This window comes from Zonotrichia leucophrys, chromosome 21, assembly GCF_028769735.1.
Source record: "Zonotrichia leucophrys gambelii isolate GWCS_2022_RI chromosome 21, RI_Zleu_2.0, whole genome shotgun sequence".
NCBI lineage: Eukaryota > Metazoa > Chordata > Aves > Passeriformes > Passerellidae > Zonotrichia > Zonotrichia leucophrys.
The window spans coordinates 3,200,118-3,223,703 of NC_088190.1; the positions used below are offsets into that span (position 1 = coordinate 3,200,118).

At 46.1% G+C, this 23,586-nt stretch overlaps 1 protein-coding gene across 1 annotated transcript in view; it reads right to left on the reverse strand.

Annotated features, from left to right (window-relative positions):
* The window catches only part of MEGF6 (multiple EGF like domains 6), a 90,909-nt gene that overhangs the window by 65,869 nt on the left and 1,454 nt on the right, over nucleotides 1-23,586 (reverse strand). Inside the window, exons 2-3 of the mRNA XM_064730705.1 lie at nucleotides 22,252-22,374; nucleotides 18,465-18,574 (exon numbers count right to left, since the gene is read on the reverse strand). Of these exons, the coding sequence (XP_064586775.1) occupies nucleotides 18,465-18,574; nucleotides 22,252-22,374 (233 nt within the window). The remainder of the gene's footprint in view (nucleotides 1-18,464; nucleotides 18,575-22,251; nucleotides 22,375-23,586) is intronic.

The window sequence follows — 23,586 nt, forward strand, 5'->3', positions numbered from 1 at the left end:
TGAGCCCCATAAAATTAAGTGTGTCTGGGAGGAAACCAGCCATGCTGGGGCTGGGCAATCTCAGCTCAGAATGGTGAGGGTCCCCAGGACTCTCCTTTCACTCCAGAGATCCCTCTGATGAGGAATGTGCAGGGAGAACCAGTCCCAGGGACACAGCCCCAGCCCCAGCACGGCTTTGATGGTTCTTGTGGGTCCCTTCCAACCCAGGATGCTCTGTAATTCTGTAATAATTCTATATTTCTATAATTCCATGATAAAGAAGCTGCAGAGGAACAAATCCCCTGAGCTGGTGCTTTGAGCCTGGTGTCACTGATGCAAGAGGAGTCCCATTTTCCATTTGAACTTTGCAGAATAGTAAAAAGTGACCATCAAAAACTCCTTCACTGGCTGGTGCCACCTGGATTTCTCTGTGGGGGTAGTTAGTGGGAGATTTTCTTCCTTCTCCACTATCAATCAACTTATTTGGGATCCAGGCTGCCCAGAATATTTAGCTCCAGCTCAAGGGAAAAACACAACAGGAACTTGCACGCACTGAAATTTGGATCAAAAATGTGTGGAAAGTGTCCTCCTTTCCTCACATAACTCACATGGATTAGACCTCTGGGGAGGGAACCCTCTGAGCATCTTCCTGGAAAAAAAAGGTATTTGTAACAACTGGAATCTCAACATGTGTTTGTTTCTGAATTACTAAACCCATTATTGTGTTGTGCTGAGCCCATGCAGCATGGGAGACAAAACAGAAACACAACAAACAAGGGAAAAATGAAAAGCAAACCTGTTGCTGATGTGGGGATAAGGCATTTCAGAGGCTTTTTGAAAAATGTTATCACCTGCCAGAGAATAGGGCTTTAAAATGATGCCCCAGAGAAAGCAGCACTTGATGAATTAAAAAAATGTTTTCTCCAACCTTTCCAAGCCCAGAAACAGAAACCATAACATACCAATGATTTATTGTGGAGTGGGCTGTGTGTTTAAGCATAAATTAATTCTACAAATTCCAGGGAGCTTTGCAGCAATGCCTCTCGTTCCTGCTGTGGCCCTCGCTCCTCATCTCACTCTCCAAACCTCCTGTTTCACTTGGAACCTGCCCCTTGTGCCCATGGCTAGCGTGGCTCCCACACCACTGATTTGCAGCAGATCCTTTGAAAACAGGGGAAGATTCAGTGAATTATTGGATTTTATGGTCTTGAAGGTCTTTTCCAAACTAAAGATTTGATGGTTCTGTCACAGTCAGGGAGTCAAGGTGTTCCTTGTCATTTTTCTTTTGTGAATCCACTGAAAACCTGAAGATTTTAGTCTCTCACTCACAATCAGGTTCTCTCTCATTGCAAGAAACCAGTAATTGGTGAGGAACTGTGAGCCTGGAATGATCCTTGGCTACCTGACCAGGGGGATGGGCTCAATCCTCTCCAGAAACAATCCAAGAATTCAGCTTTAATTCAGTCTCCTTCGCATTCGTGTAACAAATCCTTCTTATTACCAATTACACGATGGGATCCCAGCGGTCCAGTTACACTGCAGCATTCCACATTGCCTGGAAAATAACCCATTCTCCTCCATAAATGTCCCTTGACTCACCTTTGAGCTCACAAGCCTGGCTTCCCCGCATGGTTTACGGGAAGAAAACACCTCGGGCAGACTCTCAGAGCCATAAACTCTGCCCAGCCTTCACCCAGCTGGGGTTTTGCAGCCCTGGCCCCTGTTTAATTGGTCACAGCTGGCTGGGAATCTCCTTGCAGGGAGATTAGAGAAGGGGAGGGATCACGGGAGGTGCTGGGAGCGTCAGCCCTCACCCAAGGGGATGCAGAGCTTTGAAGATGCCATCCAGCACTTCACATGACTTGGCCCAAGGTACCCATCCCTCACCACAAAGCAGGGGTTTTGTCTTCTTCAGGTGGCTCAATGAGTCATTTCCTCACAAGTTTTCTTACCCTTGGCAGATCTTAGCATGAGGAGCAGTAAAGATCTGTGTGCACATTTCATATCAGTGGAAAAGATTCCGCTCTGATTTATTTGCCAAAACCTAAGCAGAGGGCTACAACTCATCCAAAGGACTTGAGCCATATATTTCCTTCAGCCCAATATGATAATCTCTTTTAAATGATCATGAAATCCTTAATTCTTGAGCTCAGCCCAAGGAAAGCCTGAAAAGAACAAAGCCAGCCATATTTCAGATCCACCAAAGCCCATCAGATTTGAGCTCTGCTTCACCCACTAACATGCTCCTTTAAACAAATGGCCAGCAATACTTTTGCCTCCACGCTCTCCATCACTCACCAGCAGAGCTGGACAGAGCTCGACAACATCACACACATCCAAAAGGCTGTTGTGTACTTCATTTCACCTTTAGAAACTCAGATTATATGAACCACACAGTTATTCACAGAGTTATTGCCCTGTGGGAGGTGGTGCTGGGTGTGATGAACCATGTTTGACCAACACATCTCAGTGAAGGACTCTTCACCCTGCAGGTACAAGTCCCAGGACACTTCTTTAGCAGGTACCACAACAGACATTCCCCTGGCTCCAGCACAATCTCTCTTTTCTTTCAAACTGCCTTTACAAAAGCTGGTTTTTAGCTAAATAAGCCCCTGCATCGCCTTGGCTTGCTTCCTCACACAGATTTCTTCAAAGAGCTCAGCCCTACCTGTTTGCCAGCTCTTAAATACCATGCTTGGCTGATGGACAAGCTGATAGCACAGGACGTGGCCAAGCTCTGCACAAGCCGCCCTTGTTCCACTGCCTTCCTGAGCCAAAATACAAGAAAATCCCAGCAGGAATCTCCTCTGGCCTCGCACTCCTCTCCCCTCCCCAGCAGAAGGCTAACCTTGTGAATCAGGAGGCTGCTTATAAATAAAAGTACTCGGACTTCTTGGCTGCTGGGAGAAGTGCTCTGCTTAATTTAGCCCTGGTATTATTAACCGTGGATTCTCTCCAATGAGCTGACAGCTGAAGAACAATTGCAGCCATTTAATTCCACAAAACGGATTTCAAATTGGCCTCGTGCACTGGAAGCATCGATCACAGGCTCCTGCTACCGTCATCCTGCAGTCTGCACTGGGCTCTGCTCGGGCTGGGGAAGTCACCTGAGTCTGAACTGGCGCTGTCACGCGAGTTTCTCCATCTTGGAAAGAGCATCTGGCTCCTGGATCCAAGAAAATACTGCCTGTGCTTTCCTTTGCTTCCAAACTCTTCCCGTTTCAGCTTCCAACACCTCTGAGTGTTTCGCAGTCCCACGTTTCCCTGGCCTCCAGCAAACCCCTCTCTCCCAGCCCTAACACACCCAAAGGCTTCCAAGTGAGCAGCTCCAGAGAGATTAGCAGGAGAAATCAGGTCCTTAGTGAATCAAACAACACCTCAAAGGCTGGGCAAACGAGGGCAGTGCTATAAAAGAAAGGGACAATGCTGGTCTCCTGAAGCAGGGTTGTAGGAAAGGCATTTTGTGCTGTTCTTGAAGATAAGGAAAGCCCCATATCTCTCTCGAGGAAGACACCAAGGTAGTCACCATGGAGATGTGATGAAGGAGAGAAAGTTAAAAGATATAGACTCTAGCTGGCTCACAGAGTGACCTGGCTCCTTGTTCACCTATTGAGAACTTTGTTTCTTTCTTATGACCAATGGGCAGTGAATGTGTCTGTTAAGTAAATGTAAATATATTGTGTTGAGGAAGATGAAACAGGAAAGCCTTATAAATATGATTGCCTGGCAAAAGAGTTTGAGAATATGGAAACTATAAGCGAGATTGAAATGAAAGCAAGCTTTGAGATCCCTCAGTTACTGAACAACTGGAAAACAATGGTATGGCCACTGAAGGTGATCCCCTTTTGATGAAACAACACCCTCTGCTTGCAGAGAGGCCCAAGGGTCAGAGCAGACCCTGCCAGCTTGGCAGAAGGGGTCCAAAGAGGATTTTTTAGGGTTTAAAATGTAACGCAGTATGGTAATGTAGTGATTCTTATAGTCTGTATGTAAATGCTATGGGATTTGCATCTTGGACTAGATAGGTTAGTGAGAATCAGAAAATTCAGCATAGAAGAAGATTTATGGTATTGTAATGGCAACTTTGTTCTCTTTTACTCTTTTGTCCCCTCTCTCTCATCCTCTTTACCACGCTCTTGCCTTCTTTCTCTTTCCCACTCTCTTTATCTCTCTCTCCCTCTTTGGGGCCTGCTCTGAGCTGTGGCTGGCGGCTCCCAGCAGGGCCCTGCACCCAGGCCCTCTGCAATAAACCCCAAGTTCCAAACCCTGGCTTCAGAGATCTCTCGTCTCTATCCATCCCCACCGCTCCTACAATCTTGAAAAACTACAAAAGCAACATGTTATTATAATAAATCCCTCTCACACACCCTTCTGATGGAGTCCTGGTGCTCTGTGCCGCGTCACCCACAGGGTGACAAAGCCACCCTAGCAGGCCCCCAGGCACAGACACTGATCACAGCCCTGCTGCCACAGCTGACCTCTCCTTTGTGCCAGCAAAAGGAGGTTTGGGCTGGCCCATGCTTCAAAACACAGCCTGGCTAATTAGGAACAGCCCAGTTCCCCCATCAGAGCCCCGGGAGCTGAGTGTTGCTGAAACAATCCACTCTGCTGGGAGGCTCCAGGGAGCCAAGGGTGAAGCCCAGCAGCTGATTTCCAGCAGGGCACACCAGTAAATAACAGCAGTAACACCCACCTTGCCAGCCCCAGCACACACAGGTCCCATCCTGCTGCACTCACTGGGGTCTGATGGGCTCACCAGCCCTGGACCTAGAGCTCTGGGTGGTCCAAGGATTCCCAGGAAGGCTGGGCAGGGTTGGAGCAGGGCCCAGGCTCCCCAACATCCCCTCCCTGCAGCAATGAGCCTGCACTGAAAATTTATTTACGTCCAAGCCCCCAAAAGGGAGCTCTAAAGGGAGCCTCACCCCAAACTTTGAGTGCTCCATTTACAACCCTTTTATCTATCAAGGATGGGAGATACCACAGGAGCTCAGGACAACTCAGCTGCTTCCTCAGTCTGTGGTCACTGTAATATTCACAGAATTCACAGAATTTACAGAATCCTCAGGTTGGAAAAGACCTTTAAGATCATTGAGTCCAACCCAGTCCCAACACCTCAACTAAACCCTGGCACCCAGTGCCACATCCAGGCTTTGTTAAACACACCCAGGGATGGTGATTCCACCACCTCCCTGGGCAGCCATTCCAGAACTTTATCACCTTTCTGTAAAAAACTTTATCACCCTTTCTGTAATGAACTTTTCCCTAATATCCAACCTATATTTCCCTTGGTGCAGCTTGAGACTGGCCTATTGCCCAGCTCAACCTCTGCTGCAAAGCAAAGCTCACCTGAAGGCAGAGCAGGAAAAAAACATCAATTTCTACATTGATAGGATCAAAAAGCCACTAAGAGGCAGCAGAAAAGGTGTTGAAACCTGGGCAGGAACATGCAGAGCTTCCTGCAAGAGCTCACACAGCCCCACTGAGGGCTGTGGTGATTGCACCCAGAGGATGGGTGAATGTTGTGCCTGTCAGCAGCTCAGGAGAGCAGGAAGGACAGCACCTCACCCTGCAAGGGGAGCACTGGGGAGCTGCTGCTGCCCAGCCAGGGTAAATACTGGGGAGCTGCTGCTGCTGCTCAGGGCTGGCCAGCAAAAATATCCCGTGCTGAAAGCTCTGATAGGAGTCTGGCCAGCACAGGGAGCGTCCTGCCTCTAAAGAAAACACATCTGTGTTTCTTTCCAGGCAAGAGAAAACAGTTCCATTAGGGTCAGACACAGGTTTCTTGAAATTTCTTGAAGATGAGTGAGGCATGGAACAGCACAGCTCCACTCACATGGGTTATTTTCATGTCCTTTTCACCAAACAGCCTCATCCTGCCCACATCCAGAGCCAGTACTGACTCCATCCTTTCTCAAGGAGGAACCATCATCTCACACACCAGGACAGCCCCTCTGACAGGTGGCAGATAAGGAAAGAATGAGTCACTGATGTGTCCCTCCCTCCCCAAAGCAGCCTCTCATCCTATTAGGAAAATCCAGCATAAATGTTGACTGATGAGCAAAGCAAACCAACCAGAGCACTTTTAACAGTGAAAAAGAAAATGAACATCCAGACAATTAGGGTTTTCACCAGAAATTTGTCCAACAAAAGTATCTTTTTTGGAGTGTCTTTTTTAAAGTATGTTAATTTGTCCAAGAAAAAGTTCTCTTTTACCAAAGAGAACCATTGATAGGAGCCAGTAAGAAATTAAGATGAAGGGAAGGATGATCTTGTGACTGGGGCCTTCCTGTATCCTCAATCAGCACATTCTCTGTGGCAAGGACTGTGAGGTTTGAAAAATGCTACAAACAACCAAAGGCATCAAGAAACAGACAAAAACAATATGAATTTTCTGCAAGCTAAGGCTAACACAGCTGTTTCATTGGTCTTTTGGAATTTTTCAGGGGCAACATCTCTTTAAAAGCAGGATGGAAACCACAGTTAAAATGAAACTGGAAAGTCAGGAAAGCTCTCTGAAGATGTTTACAAAATTATCACTGTCCCCAGTCCCCTGTGCCTGTATCTGTCCCTCACCTGCAAGCAATGAAAATACTCAAAAGTTTACAAATTACAGGTCTGGAAAAGAGCAAAGTGTTGTCTGGCAGAGAAAGGGATGGCAGGGGGTCATCTCTGCCCTGGGTGTGAAATATAAATCACCCTGGAATGAGAATAATTTGAGGTTGCAAATGCAGAGGAATGCTCCTGGTTCAGCTGAGCTTTCCTCTGCCAGGAGGCAGCAGTGCAATTAATGCTTTACAAACTCAGGACAAGCTGCACAAAGAATGATTTATACCCCTGCTTCACATTCTTGCCTGTTCCTTGTAATTAGTTCACTCCAAAATGCCAGAGTTTGGACTGTTTTCTGCCTTTAACTTCAGGTAGCTGAGCCATAATTTGTGTCCTTGTGTCTCCTTGGCCATCCCTTTTTCACAGCCCATTCCCAAAATGGTGACAGTGAGATCTGACAACAGATATTCAGGATCTCAGATCTTGATTTAAAATATGACAGATTTTATTTAAAATATTATATTTAAGATATTCCCACCACTTTGCCAAAAGGGTAACAGTGGGATCTGACAACAGATATTCAGAATCTCAAATTTTTATTTAAAATATGACACCCAAAGCCCCAACTTCAGGTCTCTCTTGTGCAAGGTGAGTAACATCAGTGCCACTCCAGTATTTTCCTCTCCTCCAAATCAAGCCAAACATTTCCCTTTTAATAAAAAATTGGGGGTCTCCAAAATGTGTGTTTGATTTTCAAAGCTGCAACTGATTATAACTGTGGGAATTGCTAAACATTTCCAAGTGTGAGAATGCTTTTTACCTCTCAGGTTTTGCACAGGAAAACACACAACATTTACCCCATTGATGGAACTGGGATTGTGGGTGTGGAGTTTGAATAGAAGGGTGTAATATCACAGGGTGGAAAACTTAGAGTTTAAGGTTTTGAATATAGTAATATATATAAAGAAAGAAGGAGGTTTTAGGGCACAAGTCCTTCACCTTATTCTCCATGGTTTGGGTGGTATTTTGTAATTGGATAGAAAAGTCCACATTGTGGGGCACAAGTAGTTAGTTATTGGGTTAAAAGTAAAGATAATTTAGGTGTCATTTCTTAATTAGACAGTTTATCCTTAAAAAACCTTGTAGAAAAAGAGATACAGCTCCATTTTTAGTTTGTTAGAGCGAAGTGCTGTAGAACTCACAGTTTGTAAGACTGCAATATAGATAAGATCTAATAATAATAAAAGAATAAAATACATAAATAATATAGATAAAATCTAGATAAATATATATTTAATCTATATTTATCAATATATATATCTATATTTAATCAATATAGATAAAATCTAATAATAATAAAGAATAAAATAAATCTAATCTAATAAAAGACTAATAAACATCTGAGTCCAAACAAGAAATACCATTTTGCACATTTTATCCCAACCCTAATTTAAAAAAGAAAAAAGATAAAACTCCACACTGGACCCTGCAGATTCAGCAGTGAGAGGGATGAGAGAGAGAACCATGTGTCCCTACAGCCCAAGACACAAGTTCTCAGCCCAAGGAACATTCCAGCTTTTAGGGGTTGTTTGCTATGAACTATCATATTCCCAACCCAAAACATCTGTGAGCCACCAAATACATGAAACTCAATAACCTTCAAGAGAGATGCTTGTACATCTCACAAAGGTTCATTAAATAAAGCTTAGCAGCCCCAAAACGCTGCCTGGCCAAAGATACAAGGTGTCACATTTTATGAAAAATCCTTTCCTTAGGATTTTTCCTCCTGAGAAGCTGAGAAGCCTCAGGAACAAAATGTAAACAATGGTTATCTGCTGCTGTGGAATGCAACAGGTGCATCTGTGATTGGTCTCATGTTGGTTGTTTCTAATTAATGGCCAATCACAGTCAGCTAGCTCGGACTCTCTGTCCAAGACACAAACCTTTGTTATTCATTCTTTCTTTTTCTATTCTTAGCTAGCCTTCTGATGAACTCCTTTCTTCTATTCTTTTAGTATAGTTTTAATATATTACATATAATAAAATAATAAATCAGCCTTCTGAAACACAGAGTCAGATCCTCATCTCTTCCCTCATCCTCAGACCCCTGCGAACACGGTCACAACAAGGTTCCTTTCCAAGGTGGCCACACTACCTTGGAAAGAAAAGAAAAAGAAAAAGCCCTGGGCTGGCTCACCCCACAGGCTGTGACCCCAAGGTTCCTTTGTTTGACCCAACTTTAATCAGCTTCCTTCTCTGATTCCAGCAAATCCCGCCACGGATGGCAGCCAGGAATAAAGGCTATTGTACAGCACAGAGCTGTGTTTCACAGCAAGCCACGATAAGTATTTCCTTTCCAAACATCCAAGCTCCCCGAGCACCACAAAAGCCAAGAGGAGATTGTTGGAGTTTTGCAGATAAAACAACGGCGGCGGTAAAACGTGAATAAATCAGGGCATCCCTCGCTCCAAAGCTCTTGGAATTAAAGGAGGAATTTGGCAGGGCTGCTTACTGTGCTGGCAGGGAGGGCCCTGGAAGCCAGAGGAGCAGTGACAGAGCTGCAAGGATCCCTCTCAGCAATTCCCACCCTTGAGACAAACATCATAACCAGAGGTGGCTGCAAGGAGGAGGATGAGGATGATCCCACATTCATCATCAAAATGGCAAACACCCCATCCCTGGTGATATGCCCAAAACCCCAGAGAACACTTGAATAGTCATAAAAAACACTGCTTAGCTGTTGGAACCCTGGCTGCTGAAAATTTCAGACTTTCTGTGCTGACACTGACCGCCAAGGGAACACTGCATTGACCTGAGGCCATGGAGAAGCTTCCAAACTGGAATGACAGAACTGGGATTGTGGGTGTGGAGTTTGAATAGAAGTGTGCAATATCACAGGGTGGAAAACTTAGAGTTTAAAGTCTCAGAATATAGGAATATATAGAGCAAGATGGAGGTTTTAGGGCAGTGGCTGGTCCTTCTTCACCTTCTTCTCTCCTTCTTCTTCTTCTTCTCCACCTTCTTCTTGTCTCCTTCTTTTTCACCTTCTTCTTCACCCTCTTCACCTTCTTCTTCACCTTCTTTTTCACCTTCTTATTCTCCTTCTTCTTCTTCTTCTTTACCCTTTTCTCCATGGGTTTGGGTGGTTTTGTGGAATTGGATAAAAAAGTCCTCATTACGGGGCATGGGTGGTTGGTTATTGGGTTAAAAATGAAAATAATTTAGGTGTCATTTCTTAATTAGATAGTTTATCCTTAAAAGGCCTTGCAGAGAGAGAGATAGGGCTCCATTTTTAGTTTGTTAAAGTGAAGTGCTGTAGAACTCACAGTTTGTAAGACTGTAATATAGATAAGAACTAATAAACATCTGAGTCCTAACAAGAAATACCACCTCATACATTTAATCCTGACTGTAGCAAAATGAAGTAAAGACTCAACATTTAACCAGTTTGGAAAGTGGATTTTTTTCTTTTACTTTACCGTGTGGTGCTCAATGCACAAAGCCTCAAAATTTAGGATAGGAAGGAAATTTCCTCAGGGAATTCCCAAGAGCTTTCCTTGAGAATCATAGGAAACCATCAGGGCTGTGATGAAATGATGCTTTTCCAGCCAACAAGTGGGTGAAACAGTCAGAAAACAACTCATGCAAGATCTCGAGGCAACAAACACAAGTTTCTTGTGCTGAAATTGGAGGGTTCTTTCTAGAACAGCCCAGTGGGAGCTGCTCCCACCTCTGCACTGAGCTTCCCTGGGATCTGGTGCCCCATGGTGGCGTCACCTTCGGGCAGCCCAGAGGCTGAAATGGAGCTAAACTGCAAGTAGGGCTGAGCAGCCACGTTTCTCTGTTCTCACCCAGCCGAGTGTAAAATGGACACGGAGACACAGAATGCTCAATTAGGCTTCTGAAATCCACCTTTCCAAACCGTCCCCATAAACCCACTAACAAGGTTATGGTTCCTCCAGGGGAATGTGTGCTCCTCATAACTCATGAAATGCAGCCTATGGTTTATATTTCCCGCTGGGGAAGGCTGATGTCAAAAGCAGAAACGTTGTGAGCAGGGGCACTGTCATGTGTGTGGTGCTTTGTTGGGGGGTAAGGACGCAGAACAAGCATCCATCTTCCTTTCTAAATCTGTTTAAAAGATTTGCACAATGAAATCTTCTCTCTGTTCACTGATCTGGACAGAGCTGTGGTGACGGCCAGCTCCTCTCTTCATTCTTTTTCCCTCACCTCCTCTTTTCCTCCCACTTTTCACTGATGAAATTACTCCAAGCTCCAAGAGCAATGGGACTGGTAGGAATACATCTCACAAAAACCTTTTCACTGAAGAAATTACTCCAAGCTCCAAGAGCAATGGGACTGGTAGGAATACATCTCACAAAAACCTGGCAAACCTGGAGCAAAGAGCATCAGGTGATGACACAGAGCATGATACACAGTGATGGCCTCTGGTCCAGCAACTCCCTCTCACCCATCCCAAACCTTTGTGGAGAGCCCTGGGCCAAGAGAAACCATGGAGACCAATCTATTCCAACATCCCAGGAAGAACACTGCAGCCACCAATGGTGTCACAGGGCCTTCAGGTCAGTTACCAACTAAACACACAGAGCTGTGATCAAATTACAACCCCTTGTACAATCTGGGACCACCTGGCAACAATTAGAGCAGCACTGGCTGAACCCAGGGTCCCCCACGCACGTGGGCTGTGCTGGCTGCAGCTTCTCCCTCCTGCCTCCAAGTTGGGAGCCCCCCTGGCTTCTCTTCCCATTCCAGCTAAAGCTGTAACTAATTAGTGACAGAAAAAGCAGGTCTGTGATTACACATTTCATTTCGTGTCATTATAACTGGCACCCCGCGCGGGCTTCCAAAATGGCTCCGAAATTCTTGGCACAAAACCGCCCAGGCCAGCTCCAAAACACTAATTGTGCACTCAGAGAAAAAAGGGATCACAGATGGAAACAGTGCAAGGCAGGGCTTGCAGTTTTGGGGCAGGACAGCTTGTGCACACCAGGAGATAAAGCTGCAAAGTTATCAATTGTCAAAGGAAACTCAAAAGTGTGAGGCAGCCACATGAAATCCAGGCTGGGAACCGGCAGGAATTACCTTCCCAAAAGGAACCCAGAGCTGGTGGGTGTCAGCTTGTCACGCCTCAAAAATCAGTTCTAACCCACTGTACATGGAAATTTAATAACCACGTCACTGTGTTCCCACTATTGAATGTCCCATACATCCAATATTGGCTCTGTTTTTTCCTACAGGAACACAATCGACTTCCTGATTTCTCCTCCGTGCTAAATCCTGCTGCTGGCTCACACAACACCTTCTGCCAAGGCTGCACTGGCTGGGGAAGCTGTGATTAAGGAGGTTTTGCGATTAAAGAGGTTTGGTGATTAGGGAGGGTTTGTGATTAGGGAGGTTTGGTGAAGGTTTAGGTGGATGTGCCATTCTCCAAATATTCACATTTGCCATCAAAATACACCATCTTGCCAGACAATGCTATATACCTGCTTAAAGGGTCTTTCTTCTATCAATTCTTTTACCACACAGGGACACTCTGAGTTAGGCCAAACCCCACAAACTTTGCACCTTCAATACACTAGAACCAAAATCTATGAGTCTCAGCATTGGCTCTCTTAAAGACCTGATGATTTTTCAAACCCCCTCCCTCCAGAAGAGAAGATTATTTACAACACAAAGGTAGCATTGAAGCCCAAACACTCTCTCCTGGAACTAATGAGCCCGTGATGAAATGCTGCTTCACAAAGCCAGTTATCTTCTCATCTAACACTTTAGTTGCTTTCCATGGCCGTGTATCCCTGGGGACTGCAGTGATCCCAGATCAATCCTGGATCAATCCCATATCAATCCACGCAGCACATGTGTCACTGTCTGCAAGCTGAGCCCCGTAAAATTAAGTGTGTCTGGGAGGAAACCAGCCATGCTGGGGCTGGGCAATCTCAGCTCAGAATGGTGAGGGTCCCCTGGACTCTCCTTTCACTCCAGAGATTCCTCTTCTGAGGAATGTGCAGGGAGAACCAGCCCCGGGGCCACGGCTCCAGCCCCAGCACGGCTCTGATGGTTCTTGTGGGTCCCTTCCAACCAAGGATGCTCTGAAATTCTGTAATAATTCTATAATTCTGTAATTCCATGATAAAGAAGCTGCAGAGGAACAAATTCCCTGAGCTGCTGCTTTGATTCTGGTGCCACTGATGCAAGAGGGGTCCCATTTTGAGCACTGGAATTTGGCAAGCTCTTTGGAAGCATCCTGCTCATCCTCATGCCTCTGGGTTGCAAATGCTTCCCTACACAACAAGGCAGGAACAACTTCCCATCTCCAGGTGTGTGCCAAGGTGTTCCAGCCTCCAGGTTTTCCCAGATCAGATCATGCAGGAGGAGCTGGTATTTCTTTTAGTCCTTTCCTTCAGGCACCAGGGAATGGCTTGCCTGGCCAAATTACACAGTGGTTTGGTTATTCCTGAATCTTTCACCTCAAACACCTAAAAAAAATCACATTTTCATCAGGGTCCCAGCAGAGCCAGCCCAACTCACCAGCAGCACTCAGCTCTCAGAGCAGCTCAGCGAGACCCAAAGCACAACAATGGAAAATATTAGAAGCAATTTCAGCGACACAAATCAGGGGTTAGAAGACAGGGGTGTTATTCTTGGCAGTGCCCCAGATTTCCTGAATGAGCTGGACAATTCCCTGCTCTGTGCTGCAGGCTGGCACATATGGAGTGGAAATCATGATAACCTACTTCCCAGCCCGGGTCTCCCCCTCCGTGCCCTCCAGGCCTCCTGCAAACGAGCTCCTAATTCAGAGCGACAGAGTTTAATGTGATGAAATTTGGGGAAAGGGTAATGACACTGTGCAGAGAAAGAATAAATTATGGGAAGCATCACCGCCTTCTGCTCAGAGGCCAGGCTGTGTCCTTTGTGAGAGCTCAGCCAGGCGGGATCCTGGCGAAGTCGGAGACATGAGACTGATGTAGGAGGAAGAGCCATGAAGAAAAGCAATGTTTGGGCTCCCCGAGGTCCAGAGATGGAGCTCCCAGGGGAGCCCAGGATGGATTTTACCCAGCACTGAGCTCCAGCTCGGGTGAGAGGTTCAGGAGTTCAGTCACAGCCTTTCAGCTGACTAAACAAAGAGCCTGCAGCAGCCAGGAGGTGATGGACAAAGCAAAGCTGCCTCTCAGGGAAATCAAACTGTCAGCTGGATGCATTTCCTGCCGAGCTTCCAACCTGCATCACAAACCTGAGCTGCCACCCCGTGATGGTGCACATGGCTGGGCTCTGGGGCTGTGCTGGGCTCCAGAACTGTGCCAGCCTCCAGGGTTGTGCCAGGCTCCAGTGTTGTGTTGGGCTCCAGGACTGTGCCAGTCATCAGGGCTGTGCCAGGCTCCAGAGTGTGCCAGGCTCCAAGACAGAGTGGGGCTTCTGGGCTGTGCCAGGCTCCAGTGCTGTGTTGGGCTCCAGGACTGTGCCAGTCATCAGGGCTGTGCCAGGCTCCAGAGTGTGCCAGGCTCCAGGGTCATGCCAAGCTCCAGGATTGTGTTGGGCTCCAGAGTTGTGCCAGGCTCCAGGACAGAGTGGGGCTTCTGGGCTGTGCCAGGCTCCAGGGCTGTGTTGGGTTCAAGGACTGTGCCAGTCATCAGGGCTGTGCCAGGCTCCAGAGTGTGCCAGGCTCCAGGGTCATGCCGAGCTCCAGGATTGTGTTGGGCTACAGAGTTGTGCCAGGCTCTAGGACAGAGCAGGGCTCTGGGGCTGTGCCAGCCTCCAGGGCTGTGTTGGGCTCCAGGACTGTGCCAGTCATCAGGGCTGTGCCAGGCTCCAGATTTGTGCCAGGCTCCATGGTTTATGCTGAGCTGCAGGATTGTGTTGGGCTCCAGAGCTGTGCCAGGCTCCATGGCCATGCCAGGTTCCAGGGCTGTGCCAAGCTCCAGGACATGCCAAGTTCCAGAGCTGTGCCAGACTCCATGGCCATTCCAGGCTCCAGAGCTGTGCCAGGCTCCAGAGCTGTGCCCAGCTCCAGTGCCATGCTGGGCTCCAGGGCCATGCCAGACTCCAGAACTGTGCTGAGCTCCAGGATTATGTTGGGCTCCAGAGCTGTGCCAAGTTCCAGGGCCATGCCAGGCTCTAAGGCCATGCCAGGCTCCAGGGCTGTGCCAGGCTCCAAGGCCATGCCAGGCTCCAAGGCCATGCCAGGCTCCAGGATTATGTTGGGCTCCAGAGCTGTGCCAAGTTCCAGGGCCATGCCAGGCTCTAAGGCCATGCCAGGCTCCAGGGCTGTGCCAGCTCTGAGGACCCTGTCAGGCTGGCCCAAAAGCACACACAGGCTGGGGGTGGCTGAGCTTCAGCTCCTCCACACTCATCAAGAGTTCCAGACTCAGTTTTTCAACATCTCCAGCTGCAAGTGGAGCTCACAGAGCTTGGCAGACATGCAGGCCCCTCACCTAATCACTGAGGGCTTTACCTGAGTTATTGAACCCAGGTGGAATTCAAGCAACATCTCAGAGGCCACTTGAAAGCAGGCAGCTCAGTCTGAGAGTTAAACTATCAGTGACCAGGCAGGGAAAGGACCTGATGCCATTCCAAAAATGCAAAGGGTGCCTTGATTTCTGACACTTCTCCTTCCCATGGAGATGAACAGAGATGGAGCAGGACTGACGGCAATGCAAGGCAGCAAATCCTCATCCTCACAAGAGTAGGGGACAAAAGACAGAACCTGCCAGGGTCAGGGCTCCCTGCATTCCCCTCTGGCAGCCCTGGGGGTGGCAGGAGCAAGGCTGGGTGTCACCATTTCAGTGGGCACACAAGGAGAGGAACAAATCCAGATATTCAGTGAGGTCTCTGTTTCTACGTAATTTTCCATCTCTTTCCAAGCTCTTTGCTGCTAGCAGAGCCCACAGCCTGCCAGTACTGTGCCCACAGCTCTGTTCTGGGGACATTTCTTCACCTGTAAGAGCTCAGAGACACAAATAGCACCTAAAAAACATTATTTTATGATTTTTCTGCCTAATATCTGTGTATTGTATTGTCACATCAACCCAAGCTTCTTCCAAGGCTGCAGATCAAACCCCTCAGTTGTCTGTGGAAGTTTCTGTTTTTCTCATTCCCACACTGGGGTATTTCTATTTTGAAGGAGAAATGATGACCAGCACAAAGAGCAAACAGAGCCCTGCAGTGAGGAGATGCCAGCCCCCAAGGGAGAGCAAGATGCCCTCAGTGGAGAGATTCCACTGCACAGCAGCCCTAATTAAACTGTCAGCAGAGATGCCCTTGCCCTGCTCTGTGCTCCTGGAACACCATCAATGATCTCTGCAGGCAGAGAGGAAGGGCCACAGATCCTGCTGACATGTTCTGGCACAGCTCTGTGCCATTCAGCAGAGCCACAGCAGCAAGCACAGCCTGACCCCGGGCTCCACACACCAACCAGGGGAGCTTCCAGCACCCATAAATGCAGGAATAAATGCAGGAATAAATAAACCAATAAATGCACCCATAAATAACAGCCTGGCTGTGTGCCCCTCCCTGCCCCAGCACCTCCCTGATGGTCACAATTCCCTCCCAGACCTTCCTCCACCTCCTCTGCTCCACAAGGACAAAGCCACCAGCAGGAAAAGCCATCACAGCCCTGCAAACCCACAGCCTGGGATGAGGGTTTAGTTACACAGAGCCCAGGCACATTCCTTGATGTGGGAAATAGAAATAAAATCTTTTAAAACACTTTGAGTTATCCTATCTCTGTAAAGCTGGGAACAATCCCTGCACCTTGGGGCAGGGACCAGGCATATTGTATTTGTGGGCAGGAAGGAATGATGAATCTGACTCCACGTTCTCAGAAGGCTAATATTCTATTCTATTCTATTCTATTCTATTCTATTCTATTCTATTCTATTCTATTCTATTCTATTCTATTCAAGATTACAGAAAGGATATTTACAGAAGGCTAAAAAATAATAATGAAAGCTTGTGACTCTCTCCAGAGCCCCAGCGCAGCTTGGCACCAATTGGCCAAAGACTGAAAACAGCTCACACCAGAGTCCAATGAAACAATCACCTGTGGGTAAACAATGTCCAAACACATTCCACATGTGAGCACAACACAGGAGAAGCAAATGAGATAAGAATTGTTTTCCTTTTCTCCTCAGCTTCCCAGGAGAAAAATCCTGGGTGAAGGGATTTTTCACATTTTTCCAGAAAATGTGAATGCCACACAGGCAGAGCTGTCCCATTTGCCCCTGGGATGCTCCTCCACCTTCTACCTGTGAGAGTCTGGAAGCAGAGAGCACAATTCCCACCTGAGCCCTGACCTGGTGAGGTGAGAATTCCCACCAGCTAACCTGGCTGCTCTGCTACTGCTCAGAAGATTCACAGAACAATGTAATTTTATTTTCTGCCCCCTGCCTGTGCTGAGGGCCAGCAGAGATCAGCTCCCTGTTGTGCCTGTAGCACTTGAGGCACACAAATCCCTATTTTTCTGTCCCAGGAATAAGGTTACAGCACGTTCTGGGTGATATCCAATTGGGCTTGAAGGGCTGAATGAGGACAGAGATCACCACCTCCAGGCCATGATCCACCTCAAGCTCCCCAGCAGCTCAGCAGCAATTCCTGCAGGAGTTTTTGGGCTGGTGTCACTCTGCTTTCATCCCCTTCTTCTCCCCTCCAGCCCAACCCTGCAGTGAGCAGCCCCTGGTGATGAGAAGGATGAGTTCAGAGCGTGCCCCGAGCAGCTCTATTTCCTTTTCTCTGCTTCCTTCCTGCATGGAATTACTCACTTCCTTGGCAGGAAAACTCATTACAGAAGGTGCTTTTCTGAGTTCAGCTGAGGTTATTATCTGCTCACTGACAGGGGCTACAAGGCACCCGTGGAGCTTCCTCTCCCCTGTGGGTTGTTCTCCTGTGCCACAGCTTGGGATGGGAAGAATAAAGCTTGGTTGTTTGACACACCTTTTTTGTCCTTTTTTTTTTTTTAATAAAAAAAAGCTTTGCTACAAGCATCAAAGCCCAGGGAAGGCACAAAAAGACTCTCCACAGAACAAAAGGCAAGCAGCTGCGGGAAACATCTTCCAAGGAGCTGGCTCTGATGGCAGGGCAGGGCAGACCCCAAAATGCTCTGCTGCTTCTCCTGCCTATCATTAAAATCACTAAAATCACTAAAATCCAAAGCTGCTTCTCTGTGGAAAGATGGAAAGCACCTCCAAGGTATAAATCAGAGAAGAATCAGGCACTGAGATTGTATGGAATAAGCTAAAAGTTTAGAAGTTATAACTTCTGTTATAACAATAACAATAACAACAACAACAACAACAATAATAATAATAATACTTTTATAATGAATTATTGTTAATACAAATACTATTACTTATTCATATTATTACTGTTATAAAATCATTAATAAAATTAACACTATTATTCTTATGATTATATATTATTATATATTATTATCATATATAATATATTATTTATTATATGATAATTATTATATAATAATGATGTTATTATATTATTATATACTATTATCATATAATAATAATTGTTATATTATTATATAATATATTATTCATTATTATAATAATATATATTATCATATATTAATAATAACAGTAACAATAACAATAATTATTACAACAATAACAGCAATTATAATTTTATAATGAATTATCAATAATACTAATACTACTACTTATTCATATTATTACTATTATTAAAATATCAATAAAAGTATTATTATTATTGTTGTTATTGTTATTGTCGTTGTTGTTATTGTCGTTGTTGTTTTTGTTATTACACCAGGAAAAAAATACCTAATAAAAACCCATGACAATTACTTTAAGCACATTTTAAAGACATTTAAAGACATTTTTAGAGCATTTCCTGCAGGCACAGGACTTGAAACGAGCCAAAACAAAGGAAGTTGAGTAGAATAAAATGACACTTACTGTGCAGGCAGCCAGCATCCCCTGCGAGCTGGGACCATCCTGGGCAGCACCTGTAGGTGGTCTGGGACCTCAGCTGGTACACCTGCCTGTAGCCCGTGTAATACACAACCCTGAAACACAAAAACCCAGCCAGAGTCAGCTCCTGCAGGGCAGGGAAAGGGGAAGGACAAAATTTGTAGCCATGGGTGCAAATAAAATGAGGTTTGCAAAAGTGCTGCCATTGTTTTCCACATGGCCTGGCAGTGATCACTAATGCTAAGAAAATACTCCTAATTTACTCTAATTAGGAACACAAGAGACAACACCCAAGTTTCACAACACCCCAGATTATTTTTTTCCTCCTTTGCTAGACTATTTACAGCTCTGAGCTCCTCCCTTACACAAAGGAAATGTGAATTTTAAGAACAGGTATTTCTGCCTTAGTGAGCAGGAGCAGGTGTCTCTAAGGGATTGCTGAGCTAAAATATCAACATAATCCTGATGGCAGCACCAAGTTACTCCAAGAGTTGTGCTGGACACAGCAAAGCTCCACAGCTTTGACACTGAGGGTCCCTTTAACACTCCCAGGAGCTCCATCCAGGGTGGGAGCTGGGGGAGCAAAGCAGGCACTGATCTGAAGCGTAAATAAACAAAAGCGACACAAAATTTTTTGCCCCGGAAATTTGGTGTTGTGTGTTTGTGAGAATTGAAACACAGATAATACTTCTGAAGCTGGTTTTTTAAAAAGCTCCCTTGGCAGAACATGAAACTGCTCCACCAAAGCCAATCAGGCAAACAACAACAAATATTTGGCAGGGCAGATGTGTTGTGCGTGTCCACTGAAAATATTTATCCTAACTCAGTCGACTTGTTTGATTTTGTCTGGATGTTCCTACAATAAAAAAAAAACCCAAATAACAGTGAACCTTTAATCCCTGGGAAGGAAACCTTCAGCAACTCCTGCGTGCCAAGCAGCACGTGGAAGCACAGCTGAGAAAAATAAAAGCAGACACCAATATGTATTTTTTTTGTTTGTTTTCTATGAGCTGTTAACAAATTATGAAGGAAATTGTTGTGTTCCAGAAGCAGCTGAGAAAGCAATTCACAAGCACCAGGCTCCAGCCCACCAGGATGCTCTTGGTACCAGGAGCTCTCTCCAGCCCAGCAGGAAGGAGAAGGGGAGATGGTGGATGCAGGGTGGTGTGAACATGACAAAGATGGGGAGGAAAAGCTCAAAATAGTGAACATAGCTCAGGGATGGGGAGGAAAATCTCAAAATAGTGATGTGGGACAGCTCAGGGCTCCCTGTGCCCCAGCAGTGCCCTGAGCAGTCTCATCCCACCCTCCTGAGTGGCTCCGTTGGACACTCCAGACCTTTCAGGACAGCAAATATTGTGACAGTCTTGGTGTCTCTGGGTATCTGGGTGCTGCAGATGGGAAAGAGCCACACAGGAGATGCTTTATCTCCAGTGTTTCTCTTTTCTTTTGTGTTTTAAGGAGTCCCTGGCACAGAAAACGGGGAATGAGCCAGAACTAATGGAACCCAGGGAATCCTGCTGTGTCCTGCTGCTGGAAAATCCCCTTCCAGCCCCTCTGGGATAGCACTGGGATTCCTTCAAGCTTGGCTAGGGAGGGCTGAGCAAAGCTACCGTGCTGTCATTGCTCACTGGGAGGCTGCACAAAGGGATGCACAAGGGATGCAGGAACACAGAGCAGCACAGCCCGAGGATGCTCCAGCTGAGCAGATGCTGCTTTTCCCAGTGGCACCATTAGAAACATCAATTTGGCCTTGATTTTAAAGGCTGCTTTTCCCAGTCACCTCCAAGAACTCAAAGGCCAATTTCAGGCCAGATCCTGGAGCTGTGAATGCTCTTCCTGAGCTGCCAGAGCTGCTGGGTCCAACTGGAGCAGCTCCAGCATCCTTGTAAGCGCCGACACCGCGCTCCAATGCCGCGGCTGCCTGGCACAAGGGAGCTTGGCAGGACAGCTCCCAGCTCCTGGAAAAGCATCCTGCAATGGGAACTCCCAGAAGGTTAGAGAGAGGAGATCTGGGACCAGGGAATGGTCTGCTGATAGTCCTTTCCCTGTCTGGATTTCACAGCTCCTGGGGTGAGATCGCTCTGTGGCTTCCCCTCTGTGCTTCCATCAGGATCAGTTTTAGCACTGGAAAAGCTTGCTGCAGTGGGAACTCCCAGAAGGTTAGACAGAGGAGATCTGGGACAAAACCTCACCCAGAGAATCCTCTGCTGATAGTCCTTTCCCTGTCTGGACTTCACAACTCCACCCTCAGTGGGTTCCCCTCTATGCTTCTATCAGGAACAGTGTTAGCACTGGGTTGTTCTGATATTTGTAATGCACCAGAACAGAAAGTTATTTCATTTCAGTCCCTTGATTTGTGGTGTCAAGCCCATCCTTTAAGGAGCTGAAGGGACTGCTGGGGCTGAGGAGCTCCCAGCCTTTGAAGTGGAAGCAGACAGGGCACCCATCCTTTCAAAGCCTTCCCTGCAAACACAGCCAAGAGTCAGACTCTGTTTGCTCCTTTGTTACCAGGACACAGATCTCATCACCAGGGTAATTACCAGCAATTACAGGTTAGGAGGAATTCCTAAAGTCAGGACTTAAAGCTGTCTTGAGTCCAAGATGTTTCTTTGAAACGACAAACTACCATTTTTATTCTGCAAAGGCTTGTAACTCCCTAATGAGGCCGGAAGAGCAGGTGGAGGTGGAAGCAGCTTGGGCACGTTGTAGTTTGGCTGCTGCACAGGTAAGAAAAATTCCTTTTTATTATATTTGCATGGCAGGGAGGAATGATGAATCTGATTCCATGTTCTCAGAAGGCTAATTTATTATTTTATGATACTATATGAAAAAATAAATATAATAAAGATAATAATATAATAAACATAATGAATATAATATACATAACAAATATAATATACATAATATAATATAATATAATATAATATAATTAATATAATATAATATAATATAATATAATATAATATAATATAATATAATATAATATAATATAATATAATATAATATAACTAGAATATATGATATAATAAATATAATAAATATAATGTAGTGCAGTAGATTGATCAGCCTTCTGCAATCATGGAGTCAATACTCATTATTCCCTGTTCAGGGGCTTTCTGCTACTACAGATTTATTATTTATTATTTATTATTTAATTATTGTTGCCATTATTTACTACCTCTTATTATCATAAGAGGTTAATATTTTAGAATCATTCCCTTTTTCCTCAGTGTGTCACAGACATCTTTTATGAAAAATCTTTTCCTTAGGATTTTTCCTCCTGAGAAGCTGAGAAGCCTCAAGAACAAAATGTAAACATTGATTATCTGCTGCTGTGGAATGCAACAGGTGCATCTGTGATTGGTCTCATGTGGTTGTTTCTAATTAATGGCCAATCACAGGCCAGCTGTCTTGGACAGAGAGTCCGAGACAGCTGCCTTTGTTATCATTCTTTGCTATTCTTTTCTTAGCTAGCCTTCTGATGAAATCCTTTCTTCTATTCTTTTAGTATAGTTTTAGTGTAATATATATAATAAAATAATAAATCAAGCCTTCTGAAACATGGAGTCAGATCCTCGACTCTTCCCTCAACACAAGACCCCTGTGAACACCATCACATCAGTGTTAAGAAAAAAAATACAACTTTATCATGTCTTACTGAAGTAAGACTCTTCTAAGAGAAACCCTTCATGTTTTGTAAGTGCCTGTGGAAGTTTCCATCCCCCGTTTCCCAGCAGGAGTGGCCCAGGGTGGAGGGAGGAGCACCCACCTGCGCTCGTGGCCCGCGCACCAGCGGCGGCCCCCGCAGTCCTGCTGCCACAGCCGGGCCGCCTGCACGCACGGCTGCCGCAGCCCCACCACTGCCAGCTGCTGCTCCGCGCACACGTTCGGCCTGGAACAGAGAAATAAAGGGCTGTCAGGGATGCTGGGGAGCCAGAGGGATGCAGGGTCACAGGATAAGGGGCTCCACAGCCATGACCAGCTGCTGCTCGGCGCACACGTTCGGCCTGGAACAGAGAAATAAAGGGCTGTCAGGGATGCTGGGGAGCCAGAGGGATGCAGGGGATGCAGAGGGATTCAGGGGGTGTCTCAGGTTTAGCTAGGAGATCTCTGCTGTCCATGGCCACTGAGTGTCCCTGCATGGCAGATCAAATTCCAGCATCCCATGGAGAGATGCTCCGCCCAGGGGAGGAGCCAAGCTTTCCTACCTGGATACAATCTGAGGGTTGGAAAAACACCAACAGCCTTTCCCACTGCATTCCCAGAGGAAGACCAGGCCCATCTCAGCAGCCCTTGAGCTGCAGAGGAAAACTCCCCCCTTGTGCAGGATCCTGCTGCAGCAGAGCCACAGCTGGCACTGCAGGAGGGCTGAGCCCCCATGGGATGGGGCTGGGACACCACCCTGACACACAGGGGGCAGCTCTATTCTGACTCTCTCAGTGTTTTTTCTTTTTGTACTATTGCACTTGTATTTTTCTAATTTTTTGTAGTAAAGAACTGTTATTCCTCAACCCATATCTTTGCCTAAGAGCCCCTTAATTTCAAAACTATAATAATTCAGAGGGAGGAGGTTTACATTTTCCATTTCAAGGAAGGCTCCTGCCTTCCTTAGCAGACACCTGTCTGTTCAAACCAAGACAGGGGTCACAGCTGTGAGGGGTGCAGCGTTCCCCTGCCTGGATTTCCCCCAGAAAAGGCTTGGGCAACCTCCTGCATCCACCCCTCAATGAGTTAATCACTGCAGGGAAAAGAAACAGTGCCAGGCCCACCAGCCACAGGGGTGGTTTCATGCTCATTCAGAGCTAAGGGCTGCAAGGCTAATTCCAATAAATCAAAGAAATGTACTTTGTTTCTTCTCTAATCCCAACTCTTTCTCTGAGCACAAGTCAGTGGGTTTAACTAAGGATGAAGAGTGAAGACATTTGTCCCAGACTCCATGAGTCACTTGGTATTTGGGGCTGCTTCTGCTGCTTCCAACAGGAGCCAGAGTTTTCTTAGAGATGCTTTCTATTAAAAAAAAAAAAAGTGAAAATAACTCATTTGGACGTGGTGAAGCTTAGAGGTCACAGCTGGCATCTGAATTCACCAGGCTGCTCAATTCCAA